Below are 12,182 nucleotides of genomic sequence, written 5' to 3' on the forward strand. Positions count from 1 at the left end.
TATTCAAAATAAAATACAAAGATGATTCAGCAATAGAGTATGATTAAGTACACTGGTGGAATTGTCAAACAGATGTACTCATGAGTAGAAAAAGACCTAGGATGACTGATTTAAAGAAAAACTTTCAACTGCTCTAGCAATATAAAACTGAAGCTAACATTTTTTTGCTCTTTCTAATACTACCTCATGCAAACTTTATCAGTTACTTGCTTAATGTTGTGCAACTTTTCACATGTTCTTCCAGACCTCCTTTCACATTTAAATTTACATATTTCTCTTTCTTCAGCAACATCAAGTTGAAAGTTATTTTGCTAGCTTTGCATTCACCTATGGCTTTTAATAAAATTGCAGTGAATAATTGCACTATAATTTAACGGTTGCTGTCATGCTTTCACATCTAACTGCACCTTTTTAAATATTTTCTGTATATGTACTTATTTATTACTCTTCCTTGAGCTTTTCCACCCAGGTCTCTGCTGAAAATGGGTCTTGCTTGACCCAGACTGTCCTGGTTACCAAATGAAAGTAAATACATAGCAACTTCAGTTCGACGTCTTGCTACAATCTACCCCTTACTTGATCATCTGGTATGGTTCATACATTCTGTCTTAAAACTCACCATATTCGAGTATTTTGCTTTATTCTTCATGAAAAATATGTAATGAATATATGGTAACTAACTCGCAGTAGTCATGGAATTTTTTTCAGTAGTGTTATTTTATCATCATTTCCTCACAAATCTTAAAATAATTGTACTTTCATTGCTTTCTTCACTACAGCCTACAGAAATGTGACACATTGCATATCGTCAGGCTTCTGAATTATTCCACTTGTACTCATGAACAAACATATGCTTCTGGAGCCACATTTTCAGTTTTTCAATAGAACATGTTGCAGAGAGAGACTGTCGAGAAGTTGTTATTGCACTACATCTTGCAGTATTACTTGTGATACTGTAGCATTTGGTCTTCAAAATAATGAGGAGGAGCTGTGCTGCTGAAACAATTTTTGCAATGGTGACATACATGAGTCAGTCTTCCACATGACAATATACATCCATGTACTTCAAACTCAAAGGTGCACATTTTTTAAAGGTGCAGCATTTTACACTCTAGTCATCTCACTCCCATCTTCAGCCTCTTGCTTATAACTTATTACATTCCATCTCAGTGAAATCACCGCAGTCATTCTTCTCCCCACCCCCAAAAAAGAGCCGTGTCATCTTTAAATTACACCTGCCCAGTATCACAACTGCCTGTACTAACCATTCTGTGAAACGACTGTCATAGGTTCATAGATTAGTACTAGGCTAACTGCCCTTGTGGGCCACTTCAAACCTAACCAATTAGCTCACATGAGAATCAAACCCTGCACCCTCTGGCTGTAAGGTAAACACCTTAACCATTATGTCAACCTCCCACAAAATCCACATTTAATATGTTTGAATGTACTGTAATAAAAAGGATGGCTTTCATTCTGGACATAAAACTCCTATTTTTCATTAATTTGTTTTAAGGGAACACAGATAAAGATCTTGTCACTAGTGCAGGATTTTGTGTATTTATCAATGCTCTTTGATCCAGTCCCACTGCCTTTTAATAGTTAAGTTGAAAAAATTAAAACTAGAGCTAAACATTGTTAATTGGTTTATCACTTACTGCAGAATCCTCTCTTTTAGAGTCCTCGCAGATGCTGTGCTTTCAAGTCCTTTCCTTATGTCTCAAGATTTAGTGCAGAGTTCAGTATTAGGACCTTTGTCTGTTCAGCTTGCATACAAACCTACTGCTGCTAGATGTATACATAATATAAGCAATCCCTTATGTTGACAACTTGGTCTTAATCAGATAAGATCACTTTCCCGCACTTCTTCGGTAACAGCTAACCAGAAACCCCTCAGTGGTTAACTTCTGCTTTTCTAGTAAACTTTTCGTTAAGTCTGTATTATGTGGAACAGCACCCAAACTGAAACTCTCTTCACCTTTATGGAGCATCCAAACATCCATTATTTTGGAAAAACAAATTCTCCCCAAATTCATATGGCTCTGGGTTGCTTCATTGTTCATTTTTCTCACTTAATATAGACAAACTCTCTTAAAAGTTCTCCCGCTAATCTGGAGCCTTTTAGCCAGGGAAACAAAAATCATTATTTCAGATGCACTGTTCAACTCAATGTAGACCATTGCCTGATTACATACTAGGCATGCTATTCACTGTGTGAACTTTAAAAAGTTCACATTTTCAGTCACAGATTAGGTTGAACAAGTGGATTATATAGGGAACACCAATTTGATTTTGGAATGCAAGGAGTCACTGTGGCAGATCAGTTTGGTAGCAGACAGAGCCCCTGTTCTGAACGAATGTATTAATATTAAGTGTTTTTTAGCACTAAAATAACATTCAAATCACAATAATATGACAATGTTTTTATATTAAGACATTTTTTATGAAGCGTTGACATTCTAAACTGTTTGGAAAACAAGACAGTTTTTTATTTTTATGGTATGATTTTATACCTTTAATTTAAAGTATCATGAAAGTCATGTGATGTAACTTATAAGAGGTGAGTTTTGAGAGGTTAACTTTTTTCTGAAGAAGTTCAAGAAGAATAAATTTGAACTAAAGTACTAAAGAATTGTGTTTGCTTCTAAATTACATCTACAGCCTTTGGTTTGAGTTTCATTTTCCTGATTACATACTTGTGTCAACCTTTCTTAACAATGTACATCATCTTCAGAACCTCCTAAGTAAAATTTTCTGATTTACAGTTAATTATTCATAGGTTCATAGGTAAGTACTAGGCTATCTGCCCAAGGGTATTTATAAGCCTATCCAGAGTGTGTTGGCTTTCGCCACCCCCTTGGATTAGTTCCCTGTGCCCCTGACCAGCAGTGCCATTAGTTCCCTGTGCCTCTGTCCAGCAGAACCACTGCAGTGATCCCCGGTGTCAATTTTCTGTTTCCCATCCACCCGTCAAGGTTTCTCTTGAAGAGTGCTAGTGAGGGGCTCTGCCTGATGTGTATTGGAATCTTGTTCCAAAGCATGGGGAGTCTCTGGGTCAGGAATCTATCCCTCCAGCATATCCTATTTATCGTTGTGGTAAGGTTTATATCCCTAGAGCGTGTGGCTCTCAGGGATTTGTTTTTTTTTAGGTGGAGCATATACATAAATTCTGGGTTGGACATGGCCTTGTATGTCAAGCAGAGATCACCTCTGAGTAAGCGGTATGCAACTGAGTACTGCTGGAGTTTCTTTAGTCGGGCTGCATAGGTCATCTGTTTGAGGCCAGTAATCCTCTTGGTGAGGTACTTTGGTGGTCTTTCCAGCTGTTGCAGGTGTCTTGTAAGGTACATCCCAAATGGGGCGTTGTATTCTATAATGGGTCTAATAAGTGATGAGTAGAGCGGCACAATAACCTCCTTTGTTCTGGATGCGAACCCTTTTGAGATTAGGTGGGCCACACAGAAGGATTTTCTAACCACCTTGGCAATATGATTATCAAAGGAGAGATTGCTATCTACTTGGGTCCCCAGATCCCTTATTACTTTTTCTGTATTTAGGGGACTACCACCTATGTGGTAGTTCGTGGGCTTTGTTTTTTCCAAAGGGGATAACTATGCACTTTTTGGCATTCAGCTTGAGGCCATGATTTTGACACCAGGTGTCATCGTCTGCAAACTTGGGTCAGCCAAAGTCCTCCTGCGCTTGCCTGTACCTCTGAGAAGTATATACCGAAAGGGAGGGGTCCTAGGGCTGAGCGCTGGAGGACACCACTTATAACCGGTTTAGAGTCAGACCTAGAATCTGCAACTCTCACCGTGTGGGTTCTGTCCATGAGCCAATTTGCAACCCATCTCGTGACGTAGGGGTTAATGTTCAGGTTGGTGAGTTTGTCTATAATACCAGAATGGGGAATGGTATCAAAAGCCTTTGCGAGGTCTAAGTAGGCTGTGTGGACCTCCTTTCCCTCATCTAATGCCTTAGTAACTGTCTCAAAGAAGTCCACCTGGTTTAGGAGGCATGATCTGCCCTTAACAAAGCCAAACTGGGTGGGGTCCAAAGTTTGGAGGTTCCCAATGTCTGTGTTAATGAGTTCCATGATGATGCGCTCCATAGCTTTGCAGACCTGGCTAGTCAGGCGTATAGGGCGATAGTTCCCAGGGTCCGTTGTGGTACCACCTTTGTGGAATCTGATATGCTGTGTGCCACTCTGTGGGTACGTAGCCTGTAGAGAGGCTGAGTTTGAACAGTGTGTTTAGGTGAGAGGTTAGTTCATTTTGGAGCTCTTGTAAGACACAGCCTGGGACACCTTCCAGTCCCATTGAGGCTGTATTTTTGGCTTTGGATAGGGCTGTTTTAACCTGTGTCATTGATTGCCGGGGCCTTACATTCTTCTGGTATGGTTATAGGCCCTTTAGGGGGTGAGAGGGGTGTGAAGTTTGCACTGAACCTGTCTGTCAAAATGTTGGCAATGTCAGTCGGTTCAGTGTATTTTGTGCCATTCTGCACCAACTCAGAGCAGATCTGACAGTTTCCACTTAGGTTCTTGACATAGCTAAAGAACGCTTTGTGGTTATCTTTGGAGTCGTTGGCAATTTTTCTTTCGAAGCTAGCCTTGGATGATTTAATGAGGGATCATAGTTTCTTGCTGATACTGATCAGGGATGTCTTTCCTTCTAGGGATTTTGCTCTTATCTGTACTAGTTTCCTCCTATTGTAGAGCCTGTTTATGGCAGGGGTCCACCAGAATGGTTTCCTTTTCTTGGAGGAGTGCGTCTTGGTTTTACTTGGGATAGCACGATCCATGCATTCCTGCAGATGATCATAGAGTGCCTTTGTATAGGTTTCAGCAGCTTGGACAGCATTGTCCATTGGCGTGGGGGCTGTGAACCTTTCCACCTCGGTCTTAAGCAGCGTGAAGTTTGCTTTTGAAAAGTTTTTCATGGTGGTTTCCTTGATTGGGGTTGGGGGCGGAATGTGAACATCCAGAGTGATTAGTCTATGGTCTGATCTAACCAGCGAGGGATTGACGTCAGGTGTGGAACACCGGTCACCCATGTTGGTGATGACCAGGTCCAGTATGTTGTTCCCTCTGGTGGGGGTGTTGACCAGTTGATCCAGGCCGTTAGCATTTATAAATTCTAGGAAGCATTGGGCAAGGGAGTTAGTGCTTGAGTAGTTCTCCCAGTTAATGTTTGGGTAGTTGAAATCACCCAGTATTAGGGTGTTTGGTAGGACCTTCATATTTCCCAGTGTCTCCAGAAATGCAGAATGGGGGCCCTGGGTCATGGTGGGTGATCTGTAGCAAGCTACAATTTGGATTGCAGTTTTGCCCGTTGTTAGTTGTACTTGGATGATCTCTGATGCATCGTGCTGCACCACTAACCTGGAGGTGTGAGTATCCTTGATGAATATGGATACACCCCCGCCTTTTGTGGTGCGGTCCGGGTTCTGTGGCCGAAAGGTATGGTATGAGGTATAGCCTGGTAGTGCTGGGGTGCTCTCTGGAGCCTTAAACCAGGTTTCTGTTACTGCACAGATATCTATGTTCTCCATACTGAGGAGTGCCTCAACTGCGTGCATTTTGAGGTTTAGACTTCTGGTGTTGAGTAGCATTACCCTCAGTTTTTGGTTACTTGTGCTATTTACGGTGGTGGGTTTGTCTTTTGAGCCTTGCCTAAAAAAGGCAGTATGGGGGTGGCAAAAGCCTTTGCCAGTATTCGAAAGCCTAAGGGTGACAGGTTCAAGCCATCTCTTGCGAAGCAACGTGGCTTGTCGAGCATGTCATCCCAGGCAGACAGATACTGGATCCCCTTTGAATGACACCAGAAATGTAGCCAATTGTTGAAGTTGATCATTTTTTCTTTATACTGCGGCATCATTCTTGGTGAGGGCAGGATGCTACTTAGGGTCAGGGTCATACCTGCCTGGGCTACATGATCAGAGAGCTCTTCAATGTCACTTTTCATGTAGTCCAGGGAGGTACGTCTCAGGTCATTCACACCAACATGTACAATGACAGAGTCGTATTTGTACTTGTTCTGGAGTGACCTGAGTGCTTGTCTTATGTGGCAGATCCTGGCGCCCGACAGGCAGCTAACTGTATCCTTCTCCTTGTCCAGCCTAGTTAGTGGGACATCAGTGTGCCTGACTATAGAGTCGCCTATCACTAGTGTGTTGGGTGTGTTATTTTGCCTTAAGGGCTGTGATTGCGTGGCACACTGATTATGTGAAGTATGTGTTTCATGGTTGGTGATAGGTTGTGGAGGTTGCTTGGATGTCTGCTTCGGAGGTCTCTGTTGCTTTTGCAGATTTTTATTTAAGCCTCCGAGTATGTTTTCGTGTATTTATGTGTGTTATTTGCCTGTGTTGCTTTGTTAGGTCTATGTGAGACTGGTGGTGTGTTGCAAGTATTACCCTTCTCCTCTGGACAGCCAGTTAGTCTGGGGTTGAGAGAGCTTTGCCTCCATTCTGGCTGTATAATTGCATTTCTCACATATATTAGTGTTTGGTGGAAGGAGGAGAGGGTTGTTTGTGTACATGAGGCAGTTGTAACATTGCCTCAAAATGCCCAGATTCACCAGTTGGACTGGAGAGTACACCAGAAACTGCCCTTTGGACATGCCTGAATAGGTAGAGTGAGCTGTTTTTCTTGTTGACTGGTGGAGACAAATAGAGAGCCTTGTCCTTCTGAACAGTATAAGGAGGGCTAGTGCTAGGGGTATTTAGTGCTTGTCATGAGTTTTAAGCAAGTGCTGGGCTGTAAAATGAGTGGTTTGAGTGCTAAAGTTGAAGGTTTGTCTAGTTCCAAGGGAAAAACTGAAGAGTAGACTTCATGGAGTCGGGTATAGTTTAACCCTAGCAAACCAGTGCTGCCCAGCACTCAAAACCGCGCAAATGCGGTTTTTATATTAGAAAGATTAAAGAGATAGAAATTGGCCCAAAATGGACAATAACACTACAGTTTCTGGGCAGAAATCACTCCTCCAATGCCAGGTAGGCTGTTCAGAGCTCCCCACTCTCACTAGTGAACAAAGAAACTTCCTTTTTGCCCAAGTAAGGTATGGCCAACCACAGAAGCTTAAACACAGTCCAGGTATCAGCAGGTATCTGAAACTGGACTTTTCTACCTTAATAAGGTGGGAAAATAGCAAGTTTTTTTGTTTTTTTTTCCAAGAAAACAGTGGAAACAAATGCTAAAACACTTTTATAGTGCAGTAATGGCTGTCGCACTTGAGTGGGAAGTCAGTAACAGTTAAAAATACAATTTTACAACAAACAATGAATTTTAAATTGCAGGCACAAATAAATGCAATTTTAGTGCAAAATGGGCGTTCTGAGAAGCAATAAATGCCAGAAAACGAGTGTTTAGGCGGAAATAGCAATAAGCAACAAGAAAAAACAAAAAATGATACTTAAACACTCCAAAGTCTCTCCTTTTGTCTGTCTGACGTTGTAGGTCTCTGCAGGACAATTGGGCAGGATCTGCTGAGCTTATACAAACACAAAAAACATGTTAATGCGGTTTTTATATCAGAAAGATTAAAGAGATAGAAATTAGTCCAAAATGGACAATAAAACTACAGTTTCTGGGCAAAAATCACTCCTCCAAGTGCAGGTATGCTGTTCAGAGCTCCCCACTCTCACTGGTGAACAAATTTTGCCCAAGTAAGGTATGGCCAAACACAGAAGCTTTAACACAGTTATCAGCAGGTATCTGAAACTGGACATTTCTAGCTTAGTAAGCCTGGAAAATAGCAAGGTTATTTTGTTTTTTTCAAGAAAACTTCATTCTTCTATGCATCACTACAAGGCTCACCAAACTTGTGTGGCTACTGTTTTACCATTTTTCCTTGAAAATTTCCCATACAAACTACTAAACAATAACTGTGTTCAGGCTCCTAAAAACTGCTGAAAAAGGTGAGATGGTGTTATTTATTATTTTATATAAGGGGTATAGACTGGGCTTTTTTTCAGCAGTGACAAAAATAATTAATGTGGTTGGAAGAAGGATACTTACAGGAGGTGGAGCAATATATGCAAATATTCTATACAGTTCAGGGTTAAACAAGTTAACAGATAACACACTCAGAAGCAATGGTTGACATATATATCTATATCTATATTATATTATATATATATATATATATATATATATATATACAATATACTTATCTATAAAAGTAAATGCAAAGGATCACCACAGCATAAAACTGCACGTGCTTTTACCTGAATTTATTTTGATTCCTCCAGTTAATCCAGAATTATTCCCTCACATTAACTGCTATCTGCAAGTAAACTGTTTAGTGTGAGAGGCTGTAAGATTTGGAAAATTCCATTGAAACAGTAACAAACTTCTTTCATGCATTAAAATCGTAAATGTTGTCCATTCCCAAATGCTGATGGGTCGTTACCTAATTGACTTTGCTATCGGACTTTGTAATCACCCCCTTCGTTCTGTGTGGCTAATATAGCAATAACCCACGCTTGGGTGTGGGTAATGCTGGATTTACCCACGGTTGGTGTGGTTTGGTCACGAGGTCGAAGTCCGAGTGGCCAAACAAAGCCAACCGTGGGTAAATCCAGCATTGCCCACACTCAGAAGTGGGTTATTGCTATTATACAATGACAAATAATTACTTTTCTTAAATAATGGCATTGTATAATGCCTCCTTGCTGCCCTTCCGCAGCTGTCTGGTATTCTGTGGCAGTTCTGATGTACTGCGCATACTTATGCCTACGCAGTACATCAGAGCTGTGGGCAAAAGCAACTGAGAAAGCAAGATCTCCGTTGCTTTTTACAAACTGTTTTGCTATGTTAAATAAGTTTAACATAGCGAGACAGCTTTAAAATAAGCAACGGTCTCGCTATGTTAAACCCATTTAACATAGCGAGACAGTTTTGAAAAAAGCAACGGAGAAAGCAAGATAACTGTTTCGTTATGTTAAATGGGTTTAACGTAGCGAGACAGTGTTGCTGTAAGAGTTATATTAATGTAAAAAGTCTGGGCGACCGGACCTTTTTCCATTACTATAACTTGGATTTACAACGTGCACGCTGACCAATCAGCGTGCACGTTTTTGAATATTAATGGGGAGTCGTTTGTCTGTTAATCTAACATTTTTCCACAGGGCAGTGGTTTGAGTTCATATGCAACATTTATGCATTTACTAGAATGGTATTGCAACATTTATGCATTTACTAGAATGGTATTGTTTTTAGTGCTTTATTAACCGTTTGAATATTTAATCAGTGTGTTTGAATATCTAATCAGTGTTTTTGTTTTCATTTTGATTTTATTCGGAGTGTGTATTTAACATTATTTTGGTTTAAGTTCATATGTAACATTTATACATTTACTAGAGTATGCAGTTATTTTTAGTCTTTCTGTAAACAGGTTGAATATCTAATCAATGTTTTTGTTTTCATTTTGATTCTACTATAAGTAAATTTGTACTTAACATTATTTTATCAAATCACTTTGTTCAGCTGCTAGTGAAACTCTGCTTAGTTTGCTAATTGTGTAGTTTGCTAATTTTTGTAGCTTGGTTTGACACAGGTCAGAAGGACCATTTCAGCCACAGTTCAATCTAACTAGCTTGTAACGTGCTTGATTCTAAATGAAATTTAAACTGGAATTCAAATTGAAGAAAAATGTAACAATTGTGGTTTTGGAATTGTAAGAGATTTATATGCAGAGTGGTCAATGAAAAGGAAGACTGCAATATGAAATATATATTTCATCTATTCGGTGTATGTATTACTGTTTTAGGAGTTTCTCCAGCTCCTCTATTTTCATTGTATGTTTTATATATAAATTCTTCATATTGCTTCTTTTTACAGGTTTCAACTGCTGGACCTGCCATGGGAAGATATCCTAGTACCACATATTCTCCGTTTAGTGCCACTGCACCACCTTATGCGACTCCAGACCGTCAGCAAGCAGTTTCAGGCACTCGTCCAAATGTATGTGGCCAACTGCCGCCACTTTACTGCTTCCCAGGTACAGACCTTCTCACCAGTCTTTTATGTAGTTTTAACTGTACTAGGATGTCCAGAAGTAAGGTTTGATTTGTCAGATTGTTAAAATCTATAGTTTCTCAAGTCTCTTTTATTGCAGTGATACTTAACTTGTTTCCTCTGAGTTATATCTTGCACAGAACATCAAACAGTGGTTGTTGTTGTCTTTCGGCTTTTCCGGGTTAAGGGTCGCCACAGCAGAACGCTAAGGATTGGCAGTAGATTTATGCCAGCTCGACGCCCAATCTTAAATGAAGGCACACCCATTCACGCATGTCTTTCGGAACGCCACTCGACCCACGGGGAGGACATGCAGACTCCACACAGAAGGCACTCCCATCATTCCAGCCTGAGAATCGAATGGGAGAACCTCTTGCTGTGAGGCAACGCTACCACTGCACCACTGCGGATCTAGAACATCTAACAGTGGTAATGGTTCAGAAATATTACTAATATCCAAGTTCAGCATAAAAGATCAAATTGGATTTTACAATCTCTAAAAGCAAATACTTCATAATGTATTCACTGTACACCTTATAGCACATATACTATTTAGTGAGATTTCCCCTAATATAACAAATGAATATATATCCAAGATATTACACCCCACTTCTTGTACTGAGAATTCTCTGTGTACCTTAAATTTTAGTAGAGCAAACTGTACAACAACCTATTTTTGAAAATCTAGAATTTAATATAGCTCACTTGCACAGCATTAATTACACTAGATTCCATACAGAGTTTATTATATAATGTATTTATGTGTGTGTGTGTTTGTGTACGCGCACACACACACACACACACACACACACACACACACACACACACACACGTGTAATTTAAACCAAACATGTGCTGGGTCTTTTGTGTGTGTGTGTTGTCTGAAGGATTGATGTATGTTTGTGTGTGAGTTTGTGTATTTTAGGGTTAGAGTCAAGGTAGGTTAGGGGGTAGGTGTAATATTGTTTGCGTGTTTGTAAATACTTGTTTGAGTTTGTCTTGTGTACCAGCAGTTTTATGGGAAGCTTTTTGGAATGTAAGGTGTAGGGTTAGAGTTGAGGGAAGGGGCAGCATTAGGGTTAGCAGACATTACCAAGGTGTTGGACTACAACCTGTAACTGTACCCCTACAACTTACCTTCCTAAAAAGCGTCCTATCACACTACCAGTATTCAAACGCATTTGAGTCTTGTGTTATTGGGGTGGTTTTGATGTTAGCATCAGCAGCGAAAATAGTTTTCCTTTCTCAATATATTTTTTTTTTTTTGTGTGTTTATTATTATATGTTCATTTGTCAGCGTTTTTTTTTTTCCAAATAGAATTTTTATTTATTTTCAATATAACATCTTCACAAAACAGTTACAGAATATGAGTGTCATTCAGTTACAAGGTTAGTAGGTGAATACAATCTATATACACCAGTGCTGCATGTAGATATACATCTGGATTAACATTAATAGAAAACACAAGAGTGAGCAAATCAACATTTCACCTGAACACATGGTATAATCATTTATTTACAATCTAAAGAAGCAATCATATTAAGGGAAATTGTTTGTTAACTGAGCCACACATGGGCAGTGTAAAGGGAGAGAAAAGAAGAAAGAAAGAGAAGCAACAATAGGGTAAAAGCCTTTAAGTCTGAATCCTCAGAGTTAAATAGTATGCTAATTATCAGATAATACTTCAAATAAGGTATCCCAGAACCTTTGAAAGTAAGTACGTTTTTGGGGACTACTTAATAACAGTTTTTGTGATGTAATATATTTAGTTGCCATGTTTCTGAAACCTATCCATGACAATTTAGTACGATCCAACCAATTTTTGGTAATGTAGAGTTTGACAAGTCGACAAAGAGTGATTAAAAATGTGATATTTTAACCTTGGGATATTCATGTCTGTGATATGTAGGACTGCCATTTCCCAGGAAAGGGTTGATTTGTGGTATCCCATTTTTTGAAGTCTCACCTTAAGAGAATACCAAATACTATGTGAATATCTACAAAACCAAACTATGTGTAGGATGTCTGCTCTGGGGTAAGAGCAGCACGTGCAAACAGTTGAGACATTCGGATTAAATGTATTTAGGTGGACAGGTATGAAGTATAGGTTATTGGTAATCATATATTGTCCATAAGTAAGTTTTTTAAAAGGGGAGAAGGAAA

The 12,182-nt window shown here is 39.6% G+C and overlaps 1 protein-coding gene across 1 annotated transcript in view; it reads left to right on the forward strand.

The window, feature by feature from the left end:
- The window catches only part of FBXL15 (F-box and leucine rich repeat protein 15), a 192,226-nt gene that overhangs the window by 16,082 nt on the left and 163,962 nt on the right, over nt 1-12,182 (forward strand). The window contains exon 3 of the mRNA XM_044056532.1: nt 9,842-10,001. Within this exon, the coding sequence (XP_043912467.1) occupies nt 9,842-10,001 (160 nt within the window). The remainder of the gene's footprint in view (nt 1-9,841; nt 10,002-12,182) is intronic.

The sequence above is a fragment of the Protopterus annectens genome, chromosome 14.part0 (assembly GCF_019279795.1).
Source record: "Protopterus annectens isolate FY-2018-M chromosome 14.part0, PAN1.0, whole genome shotgun sequence".
Classification (NCBI taxonomy): Eukaryota; Metazoa; Chordata; order Ceratodontiformes; family Protopteridae; genus Protopterus; species Protopterus annectens.